The sequence below is a fragment of the Neoarius graeffei genome, chromosome 2 (genome assembly GCF_027579695.1).
Source record: "Neoarius graeffei isolate fNeoGra1 chromosome 2, fNeoGra1.pri, whole genome shotgun sequence".
Lineage (NCBI taxonomy): Eukaryota > Metazoa > Chordata > Actinopteri > Siluriformes > Ariidae > Neoarius > Neoarius graeffei.
This window is the reverse complement of record NC_083570.1, coordinates 63,550,345-63,576,260: the sequence shown is the minus strand read 5'-3', so window position 1 is coordinate 63,576,260 and position 25,916 is coordinate 63,550,345. Positions and strand designations below refer to the sequence as shown.

The 25,916-nt window shown below is 42.4% G+C and overlaps 1 protein-coding gene across 7 annotated transcripts in view; it reads left to right on the top strand.

The window, feature by feature from the left end:
* The first annotated feature begins 206 nt into the window (after positions 1–206).
* LOC132881773 (A disintegrin and metalloproteinase with thrombospondin motifs 20-like) overlaps positions 207–25,916 on the top strand; it is a 235,722-nt gene continuing 210,012 nt past the window's right edge. For 6 of the 7 annotated variants that reach the window (XM_060914638.1, XM_060914637.1, XM_060914636.1 and 3 more), the window contains exons 1-3: positions 207–550; positions 885–1,234; positions 15,258–15,420. In XM_060914638.1, coding sequence (XP_060770621.1) covers positions 460–550; positions 885–1,234; positions 15,258–15,420 — 604 coding nt within the window. In that variant the 5' untranslated portion in view covers positions 207–459. Of the gene's footprint in view, positions 551–884; positions 1,235–15,257; positions 15,421–25,916 lie in introns of those variants that run through there. The other variant, XM_060914639.1, reaches the window with a different exon arrangement.

The window sequence follows — 25,916 nt, the reverse complement described above, 5'->3', positions numbered from 1 at the left end:
CAACTTCCTGGCCATTGAAGAATAAGAAGCAGACAACCCGCTGGATCGGAAAGACCTTGCTGATTGGCTTAGCAGTTCAGAGTGGGCGTGGCCAGGCTCTGATCTCGAAGCAGCGCTTGGAATGGAGTGGAGTGGAGTAGAGTGGAGGGAGGGAGGGACGGGGGGTGTCTTATGGTCTTATGGATGGCCGAGGGAAAGCAGTTGAGTTGGTTGGCATCGACCCCTGAGCCTACACCGAGCTCTCAGTCGCACCCTGACCAGCCGCCGCGCGCACTTTCAGGCCTGACGCGGAGGGACGGAGTGAGTTTGCGATGAGGCCAGCGCGCTCTGCGACCCCGGCGCTGCAGAACAACAGACCCATGAGCCGCTGCTGACAAGACGGGAGAAGGAGAGCAGAAAGCCGGTGGTGGGGAGGGGGAGGAGGAGGAGGCTGCAGCTTCTGCTTCCCGGAGAAAAACCATGCCGCTGGCAATCTGGCTGCTGGGACTCATGTGTCACCTTGCTGGACTCGCCTGGAGCTTGCACATGCATCGACTGCACCCAAAGCAAGGTAGACTGAGAAAGTTGTTGATCATGATGTCAGACTTTATGCTGTGTATGTTCAAGTTAGAAATAACTCACGTAAGCATGTCTTATAATAATAATAATAATAATAATAATAATAATAATAATAATAATAATAATAATGTATGTTCAAGTCAGAGTTAGAAATAGCTCACGTAAGCATGTCTTATAATAATAATAATAATAATAAATGTTCAAGTCAGTTAGAGTTAGAAATAGCTCAATAATAATAATAAAAACCGAGTTAAAACTAGATCATGAGATCCCTATAATAAGCTACTCAGTGATCTGTAACTTTTTTTTTTTTTTGCTCCTTACAGAAAGTTTTGTCAGGCAGCTGTCCGCGTATGAAATAATAACGCCGGTTCGCGTGAACGATTTCGGCGAGTCGTTCCCGCAGCAGCGACACTACCGGCGCAGGCGGCGGAGCGCAGAGTCGGACGTGGCGGCGGCGCTGCGCGCGCACTACCGCATCGAGGCGTTCGGCGAGCGCTTCCACCTCAACCTGAGCGCCGACGCGGCCTTCATCGCGCCCTCATACGCAGTGACGCACCTGGGCGCGCCGGACAGCCGAGGACACGACCCCGGGGACATGCGACACTGTTTCTTCCAAGGACACGTCAATGGACAACGGCGGCACCGTGCCGTGTTCAGCCTGTGCACCGGCCTCGTGAGTAGCCTTTGAACCCGCGTGCCAGGTTTACAGACGCACTACATGTTGGCACCATGTACAAGACAAAAATGCATAGTGTACCTACTGAGTTCTCTGGAGTTACTGCCGGCATGGTGGTGCAGGGGATAGTGCTGTCTCCTGACAGCAAGCAGGATCTGGGTTCGAACCTGGAGATTGACTGGGATCTCATCTCAGTGTGTGAAGTTTTTCCTTCAGATGCTTTGGTTTCCTCGCAAAGTCCAAAGGATTAGGTTGACTGGCTACTCCAAATTGCCCATAGATGTGAACATGAGTGTGACTGTCTGTCTGTCTGTCTGTGTTGGCCCTGTGATAGACTCATCTCCAGCAGATGTTGAGAATGGCAGGGTAGCACACAGGTAGTGTTACAACCAGAGCATTTTTAAAGGATTTTCCACTAGGAAAACCAGGCAACCAACTGGTCTGGGCAAAACAATCACAGGCCCCAGAGTTCATGCGGCTGCACCGCTGCGGCATATTCTGTGATGCAAATTGCCGCATTACGAATCCTCGTTTCAGCCAGCATAATATCAACATAGTTAATGCAGTGCCAAGTTTTCCTTGTTAAATGTATACTTGCATGGTACTTGGTTAATTAATTGCAACTGATTGAACCAAATGATGGGCGGCACGGTGGTGTAGTGGTTAGCGCTGTTGCCTCACAGCAAGAAGGTCCGGGTTCGAGCCCCGTGGCCGGCGAGGGCCTTTCTGTGCGGAGTTTGCGTGTTCTCCCCATGTCCGCATGGGTTTCCTCCGGGTGCTCCGGTTTCCCCCACAGTCCAAAGACATGCAGGTTAGGTTAACTGGTGACTCTAAATTGACCGTAGGTGTGAATGTGAGTGTGAATGGTTGTCTGTGTCTATGTGTCAGCCCTGTGATGACCTGGTGACTTGTCCAGGGTGTACCCCGCCTTTCACCCGTAGTCAGCTGGGATAGGCTCCAGCTTGCCTGCAACCCTGTAGAACAGGATAAAGCGGCTAGAGATAATGAGATGAGATGAGATGAGATGAGATGAACCAAATGATAAGACATAACTTGGTTTAAAATTTGGTCTCCCAGTGAAGCTGGTTTGGCATTGACTAGGAGACCAAATCTGGCCACTGGGAGACCATTTGGTCTCCCAGTAACTATGTTAAAAAATGCTCTGGTTACAACCTCACAGCTGCAGGCCCCTGATTTGATCAGGTTACTGTATGGTGGTGTAGTGATTAGCGCTGTCGCCTCACAGCAAGAAGGTTCTGGGTTTGAACCCAGTGGCTGACGAGGACCTTTCTGTGTGGAGTTTGTATGTTCTCCCTGTGCCTGCGTGGGGTTTCCTCCCACAGTCCAAAGACATGCAGGTTAGGTTAATTGGTGACTCTAAATTGACCGTGAGTGTGAATGGTTGTGTGTGTCAGCCCTGTGATGAGCTAGCGACTTGTCCAGGGTGTACCCTGCTTCTCGCACATGGTCAGCTGGGATAGGCTCCAGCTTGCCCCGCGACCCTGCATGGGATAAGCGGTTACAGATAAAATAAAACAACTGTATGGAGCTTCTTCCAGGCTCTCCGGCTTCCTCCAACCTTTCAAAAAACATGCCAGGCGATGAATTTATTTATGCTAAAATGTCTTAAATGCGAATTGTGTGGATGTGTGTGTGTCCGCCTCATGCCCAATCTTCTCTGGATACGCCCTGGATCCTGGCCAGGAAAATGTGGTCACTGAAAATGACCTGTCAGTAGATGTCAGTGATGACATCAACAGACATGTCAGAGATATGATTAGAGGTCAGAGTTGGAGTTGTGTTTGGGATGATAAGGTTTATATTAATGGGGTATGTGGCATCCATGTGTACACACCCATGTGAACCTGTTTCCCTATGTTCATAAGCGTTCCGTATGTCTGGTCATGATTTCACAGAGCAGAACGCTTTCCTCCTCATGTTTCTCACAGCTGGTGCATGTGCCAGTAGATCAAGTCGACACTGAATAATTCAGAACTAGTTTCAATGGATGTCTGCGCTGGTCTTTTGTGCAGGGCTGAAAGGATATAGGGATATGATTAAATAGATACCTAAATACCGGAGATTGGCAGGAGGAAGCAGGTTACTTGTGAATCTGCCAGCTGGCAGTAGTTTGACACTTCCTTGATGAACATTATCCTGCATAATGCAGTGAAGAAGGCCGAGGCTCTCAGATATTTATGTTCTTCTGCCTAGAGAATAGGGCTGCGTAATATGTGAAATAATATCTAACATGAAAATATGTGACAGACACATATTTTCATGTTATTGGCATCACTGTGCAAATGTGAGCTGTGTGCAATCTGACCAGATATTCAAGATCAATATTTCTTTGAGTGATTTGATGAATTATGATAGTCACATGTTCCAACACTGTGATTGACCAGAGTATGTTCCTGCCTTAAGAGCAGTGTTCCCAATGTACAATCTGCCCCGGATTCACCCACGACCCTGACCAGCTAAGCAGTTACTGAAGATGAATGAATGAAACATGCTATAAAAAGTCTATATATTCTTTGCAAAAATAATAAAGGTCAATTTTTCAAACATTTCACATCCAATGCATATCAATGTAATTTCAGTATTAAAACATTTAGCCATATTGTGTAAAGCATATTTGGACACGCAGTCACGCAGCTAATGATGGCATGGTTCTTCCTTTTCCTCACTGGCAGAACCCTGGGCTTGTATGAACAGATCAGATGCTGATTGAGATTTATACCTTATGCTGTTATTATCCCCCGCCACGAAGTGCACAGGGGATATAGGAATGGAGTTTGTCTGTCCGTCCATTTCAATCTGGACAAGTTTTCTCAGAAACAACATGAGCTACATCAATGAAACTTTGCATGATCATATTACCATTCATGATTTGAGTTCGAAAATCATAAACGATTAATTATTATTTTCAGAATTATGGCTGGTAACATGCACAAGACAATATTAAAGCAATGAGCTTATAAGGTCCTAAGTGTTAAGAGGTCTTCATAAAATGCTTGTGGCAGGGGCAGAGGTGGACAAAGTACCCAACTTCATTACTTAAGTCAGAGTAAAGATCCCACTGGTCAAGTGTTACTCCGATACAAGTGAAAGTTGTCCAGTCAAATTTTTACTTACATTAAAGTACTGAAGTACTTGCTTTTAAAAATACTTAAGTATTAAAAGTACATTTTCTGTCAATGCGCTGTTGTATTATTGCCACAACGCTTACAAAACCTAATGCCTCTGAAGCAACTGACTAGATTTACTGACTCACTTGTAGAACCGGTAGAATAAACACATTTAAACACAGATTTCTACGTTCTGTTTATTTGGCAAGATTATGCTAAAACATATTTCTGAAAGGACTTCAAATAAGTTAACGTTATTCATGTTAGTGTAACTCCATTTCTACATACTAACTAACAGTGTCCAAGTTAACTACCGGTAGCTATGTGTTATCGTTAGCCGTGGACAAGGCGATGGCAACTTGGTGGGCAAATCCATAGAACATCATTTGACTGACCAGACCGCATAGCTATTGCAACGTTATCACTAGCTCTAAAAGCACAGACAACTTCATTACAAGCTTTCTCTTGGAATCAAACGTTTATATCGATCAACATGCTTCCGCAGGATGGGCAGTGGGTTTTTGGAGGCCGTGATGTGGTTCGTTTTCGGCAAACAAAGCAAATATTTAAAACAAAATGAATCATTAATCCGTACAGAAAACTGAAACATGGGTTCTAGGTATGGCCATGAGTGCGTGTGCTTCCCCAGAAGAACCGCCTCCTTCCATTCTGCCATCAACTGATTGTGTTCAAATAATGTTGCTGAGAAATAATTGAACTTGATTTTATACAGTCTATGGATGTGACGTGACCCCAGTGATTATTGATCGGCTGTCTCAGTGTCACATGTGAAAAAAAGCAATCATGTTTTAGAAAAGAAAAGAAAAAAAGCATCCACTTTCAAAGCTGCTTCATAGTAACGAGGACCTTGATGGAAATGTAGTGGAGTAAAAAGTACGATATTTGTCTTTCAAATGTAGTGAAGTTAAAGACATAAGTTTCCAAAAAAAATAATACTCGAATAAAGTACAGATACTCAAAAAGTGTACTTACTGTAAGTACAGTACTCAAGTAAATGTACTTCGTTACTGTCCACGTCTGGGCGGGGGATAGTGATGACCATGTCTTCTTGTTTATACAAGGTTAGAGCGTCCTTTGTGATTTTGTTAGAGTTCATTTTCTGGACTTTTCATTATTAATAGTTTCATGAACACGAAAATGTTCAGTCCAGGGTTACTCCAGGATTTCCTATTCAAGTTGGTGGATTTAAAATGCTGGTCACTAGCTTTCTCGAAACTGGCACTGAGATGGTCATTCTTTGATCTGGCTCTTTGAGAATGTGCCTCAGTAACCAATTTGCATGTGCCCAATCCTTAATTAGTTATCTTAGTGAGGGGATTACTCACGCTGTAGAAAGTGGTAAATAGGAACTGTGTGAACTCCCTGTGCTATTGGCAGTACCACAGAGAACCCAAGTCATTTAACTCTGCTGAGCTTCAATAGGCCAAACATCATTCAGCTTTTTTAGAGGAGATGGACCGGTCACTCAGATAAGCATTACTATTCTGGCTGTGTGTCACTCTTGGTATTATTTTGTGTAGTAAAGGAAAGATCCAGACAGAGGCCTGTACAAGCCCTTATTTGTTGTGATGTACTGTTTGTGTACTCAAATATCAGTTTGCCTTCTGGATGCATACAGTAGTGGATATGCTATTGAATGTAAAAGTGCATATTTTATGAATGATGCATTTCATTCATCGTAAGTGTTACTGATGCTGTACAAAACAAAGCAATCTTATTATGCTTAGAGGACTCTGGAAAGTTCATCTCATCTCATTATCTGTAGCTGCTTTATCCTGTTCTACAGGGTCGCAGGCAAGCTGGAGCCTATCCCAGCTGACTACGGGCGAAAGGCGGGGTACACCCTGGACAAGTCGCCAGGTCATCACAGGGCCGACACATAGACACAGACAACCATTCACACTCACATTCACACCTACGCTCAATTTAGAGTCACCAGTTAACCTAACCTGCATGTCTTTGAACTGTGGGGGAAACCGGAGCACCCGGAGGAAACCCACGCGGACACGGGGAGAACATGCAAACTCCACACAGAAAGGCCCTCGCCGGCCACGGGGCTCGAACCCGGACCTTCTTGCTGTGAGGCGACAGCGCTAACCACTACACCACCGTGCCGCCCATACTCTGGAAAGTTAATTGTGAGAATTATTCTTTAACTGTGCCTCAGGAGGAAACATCCAGGAGTTTGATTAGACAAAATGTTCAGCACCTTTCTACCAATATAGGACAATATGATATTGCGATACACGGTGATAAGATCATTCGTCCATATTGCAGTCACTTCTGCACAGAGGTATTTATGCAAGCACCACGACTGTGGAAAAAGCATCCCCCCCTTTTTTTTTTGCAATGGTGGATTTACTCTAAATAATCTGATTTAGCAACCGCTTGTTCTTTTTCTGTAAACTGTGGTGTTCTCTGATGCTATATTTAAAATGCTCTGCAGAGACTAGTGAGGCTGCAATGGAGAAACTTCCTTCAGCATTTCAGCACTTGTTCCTGAACAGCAGCATGACTTTGCACATGTGAATTCTCCTGCTGATGTCACTGGCCGATAAGTACGATCTTTACTGAGATTCCTTCTTTTTCATAAACAATGCAAATTTACTCCTAATTGGATGATGGCTTACACTGGACACACTGAAGATCATCACTAGATTTGGATTCAAACCTCGCAAAGAGCTGAGAAAAAAAAGGCAGTTTGAAACGTGATTATTACATCTGAGTATTTACCTTAAAGCATTGGTAATCAGCAGCTTTCGTGTATTTACACACCTTGGGTCATATTCAGAGTTGGCTACTCGTGTCCAAAATGTATGTTAATATTTACACAGGAAAAGCTCTCTGTGTTCACAGTCGAGTTAGGCATGTGCGTAACTTTCCCATTCGGAGTATGAAAGTCACCTGCATGCAGTTCTTTTTTTCTAGGCTTTTCCTGAGTCGAGGTGTCAGAAACAGGGTATTTCAGCAGTGTATAGGCCATTGCATTTAAACACAAGCACTTTGCTTTTAAACCACAGATAACATTTTAGCCAACTGCAATACAAAATAAAATAAAATAAATGCAAAAACACTTCTCATCTCATTATCTCTAGCCGCTTTATCCTGTTCTACAGGGTCACAGGCAAGCTGGAGCCTATCCCAGCTGACTACGGGCGAAAGGCGGGGTACACCCTGGACAAGTCGCCAGGTCATCACAGGGCTGACACATAGACACAGACAACCATTCACATTCACACCTACGCTCAATTTAGAGTCACCAGTTAACCTAACCTGCATGTCTTTGGACTGTGGGGGAAACCGGAGCACCCGGAGGAAACCCACGCGGACACGGGGAGAACATGCAAACTCCGCACAGAAAGGCCCTCGCCGGCCACGAGGCTCGAACCCGGACCTTCTTGCTGTGAGGCGACAGCGCTAACCACTACACCACTGTGCCGCCCTGCAAAAACACTTGTTTAAGCAATTAAAAAACCCCAAATAAAATAAGAAAGACTAATATGTTGATATATAAATGACAAGACAGCAAGCGTTAAAATGAAACATCTAATCAGAGTTTAGTATCTTGCTGGTACCGTATATTGCTGCAAGAGTAGTCCTAGTTGAATATAATTATCCCATTCATCACTGCAAATGTGATTTCATTTAATCATTGACTTCATGTTCCCTCATTTTTCAGCAGCTTATAAACTAGCACTTGATCCGGGACACTGCTATTTTGCTAAGGTTTAGGCAAGGGTGATAAACTCATTATCTACTGCTTCGACTTGCAGCCACAGGATACCAAATCAAGGTCATGCAATAATAAGTTGTGCACATGACGCAAGCCATTTTTTTTTATCATGCTGCTAATTTTTGAATAAGACAACAAAAACAACAACAACAATAATAATAAAAAATAATAATAATGAGAATCAATACTGTGGGATATGAATATCCAGTGCGATAGCACGATAGAAGCTAGACAACCAGACATAGTACTGTAAATAAACTAGAAAGTAAATGTTACATTGTCGATATAGCTTGCCCTGGTGATCACCGGATACACAAAAAAAAAGAGGTTAGAAGGTATCAAGATCTGCGCCGAGAAATCTCTAGACTATGGGAAATAAGAAACGTTGCTGTAGTCCCAGTAGTGATTGGGCTTTAGGCTCAGTGATGAAAGCCCTTGAACAAATGGCTGGATAAGTTGGAATTGAAGATTGATGTAGCTCTCCTACAGAAGACAACTTTGTTAGGCACAGCCAGGATATTAAGGAAGGTGCTTGAAACCTAAGTGCAGAAAGACTCAATGGACCTTTTGGCTATGGGTTGTGGCCTGCTCCTTTATCGGTAAAAGATCTGCCATTGCTTAAGATGATAATAATAATAATAATAATATAGGAGCGGCACGGTGGTGTAGTGGTTAGCACTGTCGCCTCACAGCAAGAAGGTCCGGGTTCGAGCCCAGCGGCTGGCGAGGGCCTTTCTGTGTGGAGTTTGCATGTTCTCCCCGTGTCCGCGTGGGTTTCCTCCGGGTGCTCCGGTTTCCCCCACAGTCCAAAGACATGCAGGTTAGGTTAACTGGTGACTCTAAATTGACCGCAGGATGGCAGTAATGCAACACTGTGGATGCCGGATGCCGTAAAACCCAAAAGAAGAAAAAGAAGGTAAACCTGCACATGCGCACATGGACTTCCTCTGTCTGTTTAACTGCACAAAGCGAGCGATTTCATGCACATTATTTGCTAGGGAATCCCTTCAAATTACATAACTTCCCAGCCACAGAATGGCCTGTTTTTTGTTTTTTTTTTGAGATATTACAGAAACAACTATATACCACAATGACCAAATTTCAGAGGGAACTAAATTTCACTGATTTTATGAAATCAAAAGACCATATAGCTTTAAACTGTGTGTACATGTTCTTGAGAGTGTCCTACAGGGTCGCAGGCAAGCTGGAGCCTATCCCAGCTGACTATGGGCGAGAGGCGGGGTACACCCTGGACAAGTCGCCAGGTCATTGCAGGGCTAACACAGACACAGACAACCATTCACACTCACATTCTATTACTAAACGAACAGCTGATCACACCGAGGTGCTCGCTGACTGCCGATATTTATTAGTTTGGTCCTGCGTTTCCTTTCCTTCACAACATAACGTCTTTTCTTCTCGCGTTCCGTTACTGTAGTCGGTCTTTCATGTTTCATTCGCACACTCATGTCCTCCATTTTCCTCTCCTGTTTCAAATTTGTGTCCCGCAATGCCTTGCACGAACGGGGAAAGCCCACCATGTGATGCATGACGTAGTATGTTAAATTGGGTCATGGTGAAGGAGGAAAAAATAGCGGAGAATTTAGGGCCATGTGGCCACAAAAATAACCGGGTGTCAGGGAAAATTCTTTTTATGACCTACACTTGAAAAATCTGAAAGGCAGTCTACCTTTAAAAGCTGACCATGAACTTATCTGCAATGGTTGCTGTTTACTTTAAGTATCAAATTTCAAGTTTCAAGTTTTATTTTAAACTTGGGAAGGTTTGTTTATAATTTTATTCACATAAAATTCAGTCCTTGAGATAAGCAGTGTCTTGTATTAAGGTGCAGCCTCCTCTTTGTGAAAAACAAAAAAACAAAAACGCATCCTTTGTGGACTTTAAAGCAACAATATTACTATTAATTAACAGTGCCATTTATATATTTTCTATATTTATGTAATATTGGCTTTGAATGCCATTCCATAGTTTTGTTGAGTATATTTACAGCCCAAAGCATAATTTTAATTATAAGCATATATCGAACTGTCAGACAGTAGAGCTGAACTTAATACCGATCCTCACTTGAGCCAATATCATGTAAAAAATTCCTCAAGAATCATGTGTACCTGAGCCACACCTCTGTTTTTGGCACACTCTACCCCACTGCTCCCTGTATCTGAGTAATATATGTATAAGTCTGTAGTTGTCTGAGGTCTGAATATCACTGTGCACAATCGCAGTATTACCGCTTCAACAAACTCATAATTCAACTCTGAATACGGCCCATTATAATTGGAAACAGCGTCGATGTGTCAAATGAGATCACGTAGTTCTCCCAGCAGCATATCTGTCTCTTTCAAACCACAGATGACAGTACCTGTCTACATGTTGATTTAATAACCCCGATTACAAGTTGTTTTCTGATGGCCTTGTGTGCAGATGCTCACAGCTGTTCAATGAGGAGATACTACTATGTAACTAAAGCTTATGAAAAAACAAACCCTGGCTATAACGGTGTGCCAGTTCTTCTTCTCTATTCACTCCTGTTGTAGCAATGTCATCTTTAAACCCAGTGACATGACCCGTCATGAACTCGATGTTTTTCATTACAGTAGGCAGATAGTACAAAAATGCTACAAGAAGCATTGTTGTGAGCTTAGCACGACAGAAAAAAAACAACTCTTCTGTTTCCCTGGGATTTCCTCTTTCTCTGGATTCACAGAAAATATATCCTGCATAATAATATCCTGATTTTTTTTGTTTTCTTTTTTGTTTAAGGCCAAGTGAAAAGGACAGTGATCAAATCTTTGAAGTTACTTTCTTTGCTGTATTAGAATACAACCCATTTGTCTCATCTCATCTCATCATCTCTAGCCGCTTTATCCTTCTACAGGGTCGCAGGCAAGCTGGAGCCTATCCCAGCTGACTACGGGCGAAAGGCGGGCTACACCCTGGACAAGTCGCCAGGACAACCCATTTGTAATATCCATATTATTAGATTTAACCTCAACTGACTTATGTGCGTGTCTCAGCATTCATGGTATTGTGGTGTGTCAGACTGGACGTGTTGTTACAGCACGTGCCCGGTTGAGTTATGTCTTCTTTCCATCCCTAAAGCTATGTCCGGATGTGTTCTTCTGTCAGAATTTCCCCTCTTTGCTCTGAGTGGAAATAATCCTCAGAGAGATAGTGTTCAAACCAACAATATACTGTTAGAGTGAGCAAATTAAATTAGCATGTAAACACCACCACCATGTACTGAGGGAGCTCATACTGCATCTGATGCTATTCCTCTTTTCCCACATGATTTCAGTCAGTTAGATCATTTCATTAAATCGCTCTCAATCAGATCGCTTACAGCGAACTACATTTTCAGACCAGATGGCTGTTAATTAATTAATTAATTAATATTGGCTGGTGTTGAGTGGTATATCAGATATATTCTATTCAGCTAGCATGATCTTGAACGAGTCGAAGACGAGCTCAATATCATGCTAGCTGAATGGAATAAATCTGATATACCACGAAAAAAGCCAGCCAATATTTTTATTATTATACATACACACTCTCTTCATATCAGCAGATCAGCATTCTCAAAGGCCAACGCTAGCTTAATCACAACTCGGCGCCATCAGCATGGCAGTGCAGTCACCTTCCAGCCGGTGTAGCGTTCATCAGTAGTGTTAGTGAATACTAATAAAGCAGTCAAGCCAGTGCTATTGAGAGCAAGTAGCACAGGCTAACGACCAAGAAACTAAGATTTCTGTCTCCAGACTCTTCTTCCACACACACTCACCACAGTAGTTTTCACTCATACTTAAGTATTCATGTCCTTGTGTAATTTTCGGAGTTACTTTAAAAATCAACATCAACAACTACACACAGTGGAGCTGCCTGACACCCTGCTGCTAATCCCTTGCAAGATCCTTTGTCCTGTTGCTTTTTGTGGCTACTGCCTCATATAGAGGCGCGAGTAAGTACATGTCATCGTGCTGTAAGAATGTAAGAGTGTAACAATCGCGCACTGCGCATGTGCATACACGTGTTCCGATTAAAATGACTGGTGAATGTATAGAATTCGGTTCACCATTTGAAATAAATGGACTAGACTAAAGAAATCGCTTTCAGACATCTCATCTCATCTCATTATCTGTAGCCGCTTTGTCCTGTTCTACAGGGTCGCAGGCAAGCTGGAGCCTATCCCAGCTGACTACGGGCGAAAGGCGGGGTACACCCTGGACAAGTCGCCAGGTCATCACAGGGCTGACACATAGACACAGACAACCATTCACACTCATATTCACACCTACGGTCAATTTAGAGTCACCAGTTAACCTAACCTGCATGTCTTTGGACTGTGGGGGAAACCGGAGGAAACCCACGCGGACACGGGGAGAACATGCAAACTCCGCACAGAAAGGCCCTCGCCGGCCACGGGGCTCAAACCCGGACCTTCTTGCTGTGAGGCGACAGCGCTAACCACTACACCACCGTGCCGCCCGCTTTCAGACATGTTTATGCTTATTACAGAGGGAAAGTGCGTTCCTATTTTAAAATATACTCCAGCTTGTCCCCCTTTCCTCGCGTTCTTCAGTCAGTGGTCCCATGTGTGATGTAGATGTGACGCACTTCCGAGTTGTTACAGGAAGTTGTCGAAAAGAGTATTGAAACCACTGAGCTCCAGCGCTGGGCCTTTTCTGGGAAATAACAGTTTCGGTCATGGTGACAGCGTGTGTATATCAGCCTCAGTTCGGAGGTTTCAGTTTCGAAAACTGTAAGAGGTCAGAGTAGAATAATATAAAGTACAGACACTTGGTATATTTTATGTGATTTTTAAATTGTTCATTTTTGGATTACGCTTCATTTTTGTGGCTACTGCCTCATAGAGTAAATATATATATATATATATGCTATTTTACTGTATGGACATGGTATCAGAAAACAATTTTATTTATAAGCAGTAGCCACATGGACCCATAGGGTACCTATTTTTTTGGTGTGTCTGGCTAAGTTTTGGCTGAGCTGAAGTCCCAGCTCTAATAGTAACGGTTCACCACTGCTTGTGAATATGCATGAAAAATATCTAATGAAGTTTGGCCTTTGGGGTGTTCAGTGCATCTTTTTTTTTTCCCCGGCGAACAAAGAAATGATTCTGCACATGCACAGCAGAAAACTCTCTCATTGGATATTTGCATCAGTTCAACACTCATTCTCCATTGGGTAGAGTGATGTAATACATGTAGGATAAGCGATATGCTACTGCATGCTATTAGACCAAATGAATGAAACTCGCTAGAAGGGAATAGAATACATGTTTTTATTCCATTGAAAAAGTGTCCTGTACGTATCATAATAACTGTTAACATGTGGCAGTTAAGGTTACTGCGTTCTTATTGTTGTAGGAACTGAGGAGTTGTGAGTGAGAGGTTATCAGCTTCAGTCCTGGAGTCCAGCACAGTTTGTTTTATTTCCCTGCTCTAACACACCGACCGAACTTGCTAATTAAGTGCTCAGTTTAATGACGTATCTCGTAGTGGTAAAACAAACAAACTGTGCTGAAGTTGTTGATACCTGATTTCGACAGTGTTTAGTGTACAGTAAGTATAAGGTCATGTTTCTGTGAAGACGTGATGCCTAGAGAATGAAATCTTGAGGCACTGGTGATTAAAATCATTGTGTTTTTTATGGTTGATTTCTAAAGTGAACCTTATTTTAAGAATCAAATATCTGTTATTTTTCATGTGAAACTTTATGTATAATTTTTAAAAACAGACTTAAGAGATATGATCTTAGCCTTCAGTAATGCACTGAGGAATGATAACTCTTCTTGTTGTTCTTCTTCTAAAGAAAAGAAATGTTCTGGGTTACCGATCAGAAAGTTGGGCACAATAGTAACCATGAACAATTTCACATTTTAGACTTATGTACGCTACCGTTCAAAAGTTTGGGGTCACCCAGACAATTTTGTGTTTTCCATGAAAAGTCACACTTTTATTTCCCACCATAAGTTGTAAAACGAATAGAAAATATAGTCAAGACATTTTTCTGGCCATTTTGAGCATTTAATCGACCCCACAAATGTGATGCTCCAGAAACTCAATCTGCTCAAAGGAAGGTCAGTTTTATAGCTTCTCTAAAGAGCTCAACTGTTTTCAGCTGTGCTAACATGATTGTACAAGGGTTTTCTAATCATCCATTAGCCTTCTGAGGCAATGAGCAAACACATTGGACCATTAGAACACTGGAGTGAGAGTTGCTGGAAATGGGCCTCTATACACCTATGGAGATATTGCACCAAAAACCAGCAGCTAGAATAGTCATTTACCACATTAGCAATGTATAGAGTGCATTTCTGATTAGTTTAAAGTGATCTTCATTGAAAAGAACAGTGCTTTTCTTTCAAAAATAAGGACATTTCAAAGTGACCCCAAACTTTTGAACGGTAGTGTACGTATCATTCATTCATTCATCTTCAGTAAGCGTTTATCATGGTCAGGGTCGTAGTGGATTCAGAGTCTATCCTGGGAACATGTGGTCTGATGCAGGAATACATCCACGATCGAACAGCAGTCCGTCACATGGCAGACCTACATGTTATCAGACCTCACTGGAAATGAATTATTACTCAGTGACTCAGTGAGGTAGCAATCTAAAATGAATTGCTGTTTTGGTGCAGTGTATGTTCTCTGCTTGTGACACAGAAACAATCAATCAAATACTGTCCTCGCACTTGCAGAAAACACAATTTCTTTCTAATCTCTCATGTCACAGTTATTTACTAAACTTGATTGTTGCACCAGATCAAGGATAAACGTTATGCCTTATGTTAAATTTTATCAGTGATATCTTCGAAGGCTGGGAAGATGATCTCAGCTATTTCATTGTTTATTTTAATTCCTGGAATATCTTTCACACAATCTGCCCCACTTCTTTAAATGCCCATCCTGATATTCCACTAAACTCATATACCGCCTGAGACTATAAGGATATTCATTTTAAACACTGTCTTACGTAATTCCATGTCTGCACAATATGAGCATGAGCTCTACAAGTCTTTTTTTTACCTAAAGCATGAATGACTGATGTGCGAATTTTATGTCGTTCCTTCATTTTGCTGTTTCATTTGATTTTGCAGATCGGTACGTTTACAACCCACAGTGGAGAATACTTCCTAGAACCTTTAATGACAAGTGACGAGGAGGAGTACGAGGAAGAACATAACAAACCTCATCTGGTGTACAAGCATGACAGGAAGAAGAAGCACAACAGTGATACAGCTGAGCCTTGTGCATCTTCAGGTGATGACCAACATGTTTTATGCATTGTGGAGCAAGTGAAAGGATGCGATTAGCTTCATTACATTACATTACTGGCATTTAGCAGATGCTCTTATCCAGAGCGACGTACAACATACCCAGAGCAGCCTGGGGAGCAGTTGGGGGGGTGAGGTGCCATGCTTAAGGGCACTTCAGCCATTACTGCTGGTCCAGGGAATTGAACCGGCGACCTTTTGGTCCCAAAGTTGCTTCTTTAACCATTAGGGCATGGCTTCATTATTATTATTTGTGGCAGCGGGGGCATGGTCAAGCGCCGGTCTGTGACAGGAGGGCGGAGTCGGGGAAGGTAAGTGGCAGAATCACTACACCTGATGTCAATTAACCTGTGTTTGTGTGTCTTCCCAGTGAACGTGCCCTATTTAAGGAGGGAGTCGGGTTCAGATCCCCGAACCCGGAGTGGTGGAGAATGTGGGCAACAGCACGAGTACTTTATCTCCCGGTGCGAACTCCCTAAGGCGCGCACCCTTGTTGTACAGGCGGGTTTGTCGTTCTTGGGCCTGCCGCAAATTCTCCTGGGTTAGGTGGGTGAGTGTGTGGAGTTTTGCACGCAGGTCCATAACGTATTGAATTTCGTTTTTACTTTGTTAGGGTGAGGGGGGACGGGCCCGTGGTGGGAGCATTGGTGGACCCCGCCGACGCGAGGAGGTGCCAGAACGCCTGACGATCTTCTTGCTGGGCCAGCAACAGGGCCTCGAACCGCTGTTCCTGCTCCTTTCGGAGGGTGACTAGCGCCTGGTGCTGGCCCAGCAAGAAGATCGTCAGGCGTTCCGGCACCTCCTCGCGTCGGCGGGGTCCACCAACGCTCCCACCGCGGGCCCGTCCCCCCTCACCCTAACAAAGTAAAAACGAAATTCAATACGTTATGGACCTGCGCGCAAAACTCCACACACTCACCCACCTAACCCAGGAGAATTTGCGGCAGGCCCAAGAACGACAAACCCGCCTGTACAACAAGGGTACGCGCCTTAGGGAGTTCGCACCGGGAGATAAAGTACTCGTGCTGTTGCCCACATTCTCCACCACTCCGGGTTCGGGGATCTGAACCCGACTCCCTCCTTAAATAGGGCGCGGTCACTGGGAAGACACACAAACACAGGTTAATTGACATCAGGTGTAGTGATTCTGCCACTTACCTTCCCCGACTCCGCCCTCCTGTCACAGACCGGCACTTGACCACGCCCCCGCTGCCACATTATTATTATTATTATTATTATTATTATTATTCCCTCAGTATCTTTGTTTAGTGCATTGCTATGGAGACAGAGTTTGCATTCTTTAAGATATTAGTGCGATGTTTGGATATAAAATGCCTGGACCTTTGCCTGGCTCGTTTGCAGGAATACCTGAACAAACTGCATATTAAAATATATTACATATTAGAACTTTGGCACAAGTCTTAGTGAGAGGATTAAAGCCTTCCTTGTGGGTTAAGTAATTGAAAATTTTTTTTTAACAGGAACAGATCAGATCCTTAAAGACATGCAGTTTGCAGTCTTGTTTCTTAAGTATTAGCGCCCCAGGCTGAAAATCAACAATCTACAATGGCCCTTAAGAAACAGGGACCTTGTTATAATTACTATCCCAACCAAAGCCTCCCATTTAATTAGAATTGTTATGGTTTTGGGTGGTGTCAGTGCCTCCTTCAGAAGAGTGACCCTGCAAAATTGAATGCAACGAAAGCCTAAAGGATCGCTGGCGGTCCTCCTCGTGGGCGGCCTTTATGCCAGCTCGTGTGTGTAAATCTTGTGTGTGTCGACTGCTTGATTTGCTTGTTGTGTGAACTCAGCCATTGTACCCAGATTGGGGTCATTGTGTGCGATGGAACGGAGAGTGGTTTGAATGACTCAGAGGGTGAGGCTGATACCGCCTTAATATCCTTCTTTTTCTTTCTAGTAGTCTGTGTGTGGTACAGGCAGTTTGGCTCGTCTCTGCCAAGGTTTTAAAACGTGTGGCCTGAATAGAACCATACGGATCCAATTTCTTCACACATGCTCTTCTTTGATGGGCCAGGGCTGTGGCTGTTTTGGTGTCAACACATTTCAACTTTTATATGCTCATAAGGTCTTCTGCAACCTATATTATGCACAAGTGTAAAGCCGAAGTGTGTGGTTTAGTCAAGAGTGCATAGAAATAAAAGAAAGAGGATCTGCTGCCAGTGACTAAAAAGTAGCTGATACACAATGCAGCAGAATTAAAAGAGATGAGCGCTTATAGTTGAAAGTATTCTCGGTGGTGGATCTCACCACTATCAGATAACAGGAGTCACTTGGCAGATTTGGTGATAGGCAGTCTTTGAAGAATATTTCATGTTCCTGCTGCTCAGGTTGACATTCTCAGAAAGCAAAGATCTCAGCTATCATGAACAAAAGCACATGTTTGGAAATGATAACACTCGTGTGATTGAGATTCATTGCTTTGCATGGAATGCTGTGATCACTAGTAAGCATTCTGCACCCATCTTTGTTAGCACATTGCCCACTGCACCACCCTAAACCTGTGCCAGCGACTCGAGCCAGGCACTTTAAAAACTTATGAGTCACACATCACACTTGCTGCGTGCACCACCCAACCTCAGCCTGCAAAAGCTAAATGTGGAACTGCCTCACCACTTGTCTTATATGAGGAACAAGAAAATTTGTTTTTGCGTCTATTTAATCCATGTCTTTAATTAGTGCCAAAACCCTGAATGCAGTACGGCTTATGATCTGAGATCATAAGCTATTAGGGAAGGTGTTGGGAAATGTTTATGCTGTGATGTTTTGCCATGTCACTCTATGTGACAACATTGGAAATGTATTTGCTTAGGTTAGGATTTAACACTCTCACATGATGTACAGAATGCTGTTAGGAGGTTTTTGAGCAGCTGCAACACTTTTTTTGGAGAGAGACAGCTTATGATTCCAGTATTAAAAGTAAACTCTTGTACATCATTGTGTCCACTGATTATGATTTTATAATAGTTCAGAAAACAATTTGTAAAACATCTCCTGCAGAAAATTGAATCACGGGTGGACAAGTCACTAGCCTGGGCTCGCATACAGAACAAACAGTTTTTGTGGCTCTGTTTTTTTTTTTTTTAATCACTTTTTATTATTATTATTTTCTTTATTGTAACTGCCTGGTGGATAAATAAGTTCAACAACCAGATAAAGAAAACAACAACAACAACAACAGCTCCTTATTGACTTTTACAAAACAAACGTTTCCATTTGTTAGGTAGTTTACATTTACTGTGCTCCAGTGGTGCGACACACCACGATGCTCTAACTATAGTATAGAGCCTAACCTCATGGTTAAATACGCTCCACAGACTCCAATATGTTTTATGTATGATGCAAGGACAGACCAGTACAGCTCATCGCCAAAATGTAGGCTAATAACTTGCTTACTTTTTGTCAAGGCCACAAACTTATTGTTTTAAGAGGTTAACAATCATATACTCATTTGTTTCACTTGTTGAAACTCATTTCACCTGGACCAGATCTGTACTCAAGACCACCTTTGTTGAGTCTAAGACCAGGACTAGTCAAGACTGAGTCAAGACTGAGTCCAAAGAGGTTCGAGTCCAAGGCAAGACTGAGTCCAGATAAGAGACAGTGAGTTTTGGCAGCCATATGATTGGTTACCAGACGGCCAATGTCAGTGCTTGTTCTGGATGAATTTGTATTCATTAAGTTCCCATTTTCCAATTCCCATTTTTTGAACAAGCTTGCTTCATCAGCTATTTTGTTTTTAATGAGGAGTTACTTTAAAAAAGAAATTTAAAAAAAAAAAAATTTTTTAAAGGCAGCTGGACTCTAATTAGGGGGCGGCACGGTGGTGTAGTGGTTAGCACTGTTGCCTCACAGCAAGAAGGCTCTGGGTTCGAGCCCAGTGGCCGACAGGGGCCTTTCTGTGCGGAGTTTGCATGTTCTCCCTGTGTTTACGTGGGTTTCCTCCGGGGGCTCCGGTTTCCCCCACAGTCCAAAGGCATGCAGGTTAGGTTAACTGGTGGCTCTAAATTGACCGTAGATGTGAATGTGAGTGTGAATAGTTGTTTGTCTCTATGTGTCAGCCCTGCGATAACCTGGCAACTTGTCCAGGGTGTACCCCGCCTCTCGCCCATAATCAGCTGGGATAGGCTCCAGCTTGCCCGTGACCCTGAACAGGATAAGCAGTTATGAAGAATGGAATGGACTCAGTGAAGACCGACTAGAATATTTGGTGAGACCAATGGCAAGTCTGAGTGCAACAGAGACAAGTCCGAGTTTAAATCTGAGACAATAGAAAACACGTCTCAAGTCCAGATTCGAGATGATTTTTTCTGTTGTCTCAGACTTGTCTTGGACTTGTTGGAAGTTGCACTCGAACTTATCTCGGAAGTGCATCAATACGGGCCAGGACCGTAGTACGTTAGTCGAGTCTTGGACTTGAACACTACAGCGCTGACCTCTATTGATGCATTTCACTTAGATATTGGTACATCACTTTAGCTATCACTTTTTTCCATAGTGAATTAGGTTTCAGGGCAAACATATCATAGGATTGAACAAGCAGAGCTTTTAAGCTGGAGATTTTCTTTATTGTTTTTTTACCCTTGATAACTCTTTTGAAAAACCATGCAAGTTCCCTGTTTTCGCAATTGATTTACAGATCACAGAATTGAAGCAACTCACAGTATTAAATACTCACTGGAGCAATTCTTTTCCCAATATCTCCACTGTGAATGATTTAGACACCTGAGTCTATAGCATGCAGATTCCTCTCCCTCGGCCGTCCTCAGCAGGTTGCAGAAGTGAATAAAAGCTTCCATTGTGAGGGTCAGTAATCTCATGGCCTATGCCTCCATTCTTTATGTTAGCCTTGAAAGAGGAGTTTTGTCTTAAATCGGAGTTGCTCACCATCATCTGATTTCTGATTGGACATGAGACAGAATGGAAGAGGATATGAGGAGACAGGGTGAAGCGAGAGAAATTTTGAGAGAGGACAGAGACAGATTTATCAGAATGTAACAGGGCAGAGCAACTTGCTCGCAATGATAATACAGAGTTTATATGAATTTTGTTGTTCCTTTAATTTTATTTAAATGTCTTATGAAAGATTTGAAGGGGGAAAAAACTTTCAAATGTGTGTATCTAATCTAGATAGGCTCTATTGTTGGAAAGGTATCAAATTCCAGCTTAACCTTCCACCCTAAACTTAACCCCTCGTAACTTTTATACGACCTCATTCATTGCATTCACACTAGTTAGAAACCAGTAATGTGACCTGCACTCAGGGATTTCTCTTATCACAATACTTGAAGTCATTTCTGCGATACATGATATTTATCATGATATGTAGATTTCCTAACCAACTGCACCAGAGTTTGGTTAAATTTTTATTTAATGTCTACCAAAATAAATTCCTGAACACTAAAATGGTGTAAAAATAAAATTGTTACAGCAGTGAGCCTTCTGTATTTTTAAAGACTAAGGACACAATTCTAACATCTATCAGCTGCTTTCAATGAGAGCTTGTGATTTATTATTATTTTTTAAAGTTATAAAAAGATGTCACAGTACAATTAACAGTTATTCCATGAAATTGAGTTGTACATGAGCTGATAGCCAATGAGGCGTGTAACACTGAGTTGGCTTTCAGCCATATATGACAAGCTTGAGTGGAATAACTCATCTCATCTCATTATCTCTAGCCGCTTTATCCTGTCCTACAGGGTCGCAGGCAAGCTGGAGCCTATCCCAGCTGACTACGGGCGAAAGGCGGGGTACACCCTGGACAAGTCGCCAGGTCATCACAGGGCTGACACATAGACACAGACAACCATTCACACTCACATTCACACCTACGGTCAATTTAGAGTCACCAGTTAACCTAACCTGCATGTCTTTGGACTGTGGGGGAAACCGAAGCACCCGGAGGAAACCCACGCAGACACGGGGAGAACATGCAAACTCCGCACAGAAATGCCCTCGCCGGCCACGGGGCTCGAACCCAGACCTTCTTGCTGTGAGGCGACAGCGCTAACCACTACACCACCGTGCCGCCCTGAGTGGGCTAACTGTTTTATTATATCCACATTCACTGGATTTTGAGAAACAGAGCATTTTTATTATTCTTTTATTTTTTGCAAATTCGACAAATAAAAACTTTGTACAAAATGTCCAACAAAATCATTTCCACTGAGAATGTAAACAAACTGGTGAAATGACAGTAGCAATTTTGTGAAAAATGCTATAATAATAATTCTTGAAAAATAAACAAGATTCATTCTTTCCATCAAATACTTTTATTCCATATTTTGTTGCTTTTTTGTATTTTTTGGGGTTTTCTTCCGCTTCCTTTTCTTCTTTAGGGGTTTTATTTTGGCGGTTGGCAAACCAACTTAAATGTGCATTACCGCCACCGACTGGGCTGGAGTGTGGAACAGGCGATATTGGGGTAAAAAAACCAAACAACTATTTTTCTTTTATCGATTTCTTTTAAATACTTGACAATTTTGGAGGGTGGCGTAGTGGTTAGCGCTGTCACCTCACAGCAAGAAGGTTCTGGGTTCGAGCCCCGTGGCCGGCGAGGGCCTTTCTGTGCGGAGTTTGCATGTTCTCCCCGTGTCCGCGTGGGTTTCCTCCGGGTGCTCCGGTTTCCCCCACAGTCCAAAGACATGCAGGTTAGGTTAACTGGTGACTCTAAATTGAGCATAGGTGTGAATGTGAGTGTGAATGGTTGTCTGTGTCTATGTGTCAGCCCTGTGATGACCTGGTGACTTGTCCAGGGTGTACCCCGCCTTTTGCCCATAGTCAGCTGGGATAGGCTCCAGCTTGCCTGCGACCCTGTAGAACAGGATAAAGCGGCTACAGATAATGGATGGATGGATGGACAATTTTGGGGGGTTTTGTTTTCGAGTAGAGATTTTATTTCGTCCTCGGTTGGTTCAGCAACACGTTCCACCATTTTGTTTTTCTCTACTCATGGTATATGAGCTGATAGCCTAGAAGAAGAATAGCCAATCAGAGTGCACGATTGCTCATATCCCATGAATGTGGATAGAATAATACAATATATCTCTTAAAAGTGTATGGTGACATAATTTACCCAATTATCAATATTGTTTTCCATTATTGCCTTACCCTAAGCTATATATCAGCCGAGTCTAATAAAGTGATACGTTGAGATGTGATTTTGATCCAAAAACTTTTGGAAGTATGGGTGTAAAACATAAATAATAAGCTAGTGTGCCACAAGAAACAAAAATGATATGGTATTATATCAGTAACACTATTAAATGGGAGCAGTTTTGTTCTGAAGCAGATAAGCATACTTATGTTCCTAGCAAAATACGCTTTTACGTTACAAGTGTAAAATACATGTTGACAGTTTTTAATTTTTGTTCCTCAAGCCTGTTTAAAGTCCCGATCTTGATCAGGAAATTGAGAGCATGACATTTTTGCACTGTTTTTACAAGCCTGGCTGTGTCATCTAATAGTTTTATAAGTCTTGCAATCTGCCAACAAAAGCTCTGGCATTGCTTATGACTCATGAAGATTGTTAAAGAATACGAGTTAGAGTTTGTCTTGACCTTGACACTTTGTATCATCACAGTTTGGAGTGTGATCAAAGCTGTAATAAAAGTACATGTTGTATTATTGAATGAACTAAACTGCTTATGCCTGTGTATGTATATTCTACTTATTGCTTCAAACACCTTTGAAACTCTCACTTAAGTACTTAAAATGTGTTTACTGGGAACAAATTCAACTCCACACACAGTGTTTTAAAGTTCACAGAGCTCATGAAGTTTGCTCACTCCTAAGGGTGGCTGGTGTTAATGTACAGTGGTGCTTGAAAGTTTGTGAGCCCTTTAGAATTGTCTATATTTCTGCATAAATATGACCTAAAACATCACTGGATTTTCACACAAGTCCTGAAAGTAGATAAAGAGAACCCAGTTAAACAAATGAGACAAAAATATTATACTTGGTCATTTATTTATTGAGGAAAACAATCGAATATTACATATCTGTGAGTGGCAAAAATAAGTGAACCTTTGCTTTCAGTATCTGGTGTGAGCCCCTTGTGCAGCAATAACTGCAACTAAACGTTTCCGGTAACTATTGATCAGTCCTGCACACCGGCTTGGAGGAGTTTTAGCCCATTCCTCCGTACAGAACAGCTTCAACTCTGGGATGTTGGTGAGTTTCCTCACATGAACTGCTCGCTTCAGGTCCTTCCACAACATTTCCATTGGATTAAGGTCAGGACTTTGACTTGGCCATTCCAAAACATTAACTTTATTTTTCTTTAACCATTCTTTGGTAGAACGACTTGTGTGCTTAGGGTCGTTGTCTTGCTGCATGACCCACCTTCTCTTGAGATTCAGTTCATGGACAGATGTCCTGACATTTTCCTTTAGAATTCGCTGGTATAATTCAGAATTCATTGTTCCATCAATGATGGCAAGCTGTCCTGGCCCAGATGCAGCAAAACAGGCTCAAACCATGATACTACCACCACCATGTTTCACAGATGGAATAAGGTTCTTATGCTGGAAAGCAGTGTTTTCCTTTCTTCAAACATAATGCTTCTCATTTAAACCAAAAAGTTCTATTTTGGTCTCATCCATCCACAAAACATTTTTCCAATAGCCTTCTGGCTTGTCCCCGTGATCTTTAGCAAACTGCAGACGAGCAGCAATGTTCTTTTTGGAGAGCAGTGGCTTTCTCCTTGCAACCCTGCCATGCACACCATTGTTGTTCAGTGTTCTCCTGATGGTGGACTCATGAACATTAACATTAGCCAATGTGAGAGAGGCCTTCAGTTGCTTAGAAGTTACCCTGGGCTCCTTTGTGACCTCGCTGACTATTACACGCCTTGCTCTTGGAGTGATCTTTGTTGGTCGACCACTCCTGTGGAGGGTAACAATGGTCTTGAATTTCCTCCAGTTGTCCACAATCTGTCTGACTGTGGATTGGTGGAGTCCAAACTCTTTAGAGATAGTTTTGTAACCTTTTCCAGCCTGATGAGCATCAACAATGCTTTTTCTGAGGTCCTCAGAAATCTCCTTTGTTAATGCCATGATACACTTCCACAAACGTGTTGTGAAGATCAGACTTTGATAGATCCCTGTTCTTTAAATAAAACAGGGTGCCCACTCACACCTGATTGTCATCCCATTGATTGAAAACACCTGACTCTAATTTCACCTTCAAATTAACTGCTGATCCTAGAGGTCCACATACTTTTGCCACTCACAGATATGTAATATTGGATCATTTTCCTCAATAAATAAATGACCAAGTATAATATTTTTGCCTCATTTATTTAACTGGATTCTCTTTATCTACCGTACTTTTAGGACTTGTGTGAAAATCTGATGATGTTTTAGGTCGTATTTATGCAGAAATATAGAAAATTCTAAAGGGTTCACAAACTTTCAAGCACCACTGTAAGGTTTTTGTATGTTAACCTGAGACCTATGCTAACTGTTTGTGATTATTAAAATAAGGGACACTAGCCCTACTCTGGTGTATTCTCAGTAAAAGGACCCAAATTTGGGTGGTCCAGGTTGTGTTATTTGATTGCTACACCATTATGGGCTGTTGAGAAGCCAGAGAGGTTTTGAGAATGAACAAATGTAAAACGAAGAAATGAAGAAAGCATGTTTTTGCCGATAAACTCATTGATGATCTTTTTAGCTACATGAAAGGCGAATGAATCATGCAGGTGCTTACCTTTGTGTTCTAGAAAGCATCCTCTAAACTCTGAACATAAGAGTGGGATAGGGGCGAGTTCTTCAAAACATGCAGTGTGTAGTGCATTAAGTTAATGAAGGGTGCACAGAAAACACTCCCAAACACAACACACAACTTTAGGAGGAAGATTTATTGCATGTACAAGGTGTTGGGGCAAAATGAACATGCTTAGGAACATAATACTGTACCCTTCTTTCTTTCTTTCTTTCTTTCTTTCTTTCTTTTTTTTGATATATGCCAGCTTTCAGCTTAGACATGATCACTTTGTGTTTCAGTCAAGACAGCTGCAACAGTGACTGTAAGGCTTTAACCTGATTAAGTTTTAGCCACGTTTCCTGTTAGACGTGATCAAGAGTTCGTTTCTTTCAGTGGGTTTCCATGGAAAACTGCCTTTTTTATGTGTTCTAGCCACTTGACTGAATCAGCCCTTCACTGAGTGTTCCTGAAACCTTTCATGTGAGAGAAATGCGCTGCTTGTTTGACTGTGACCTCAGCCTCCTCTTTTGTTTCAGGGTCACTCACTGGCTGGCCTGAAAGGATGTAGGCCAAGGCTGTCTCACATAGGGGCATAGCTATTAGTTCGCTCTGAGGGTGGAAGATGTTCTTTGATGTGATCGAGCTTACTTTAACCCAAACCCTAATATTCTACGAATGCAAACTGAAGATTTCAAAAACCTCACATGTATTTGAGACTGTATTGTCTAGATTAATGGTTTACTGGGTCTTCAT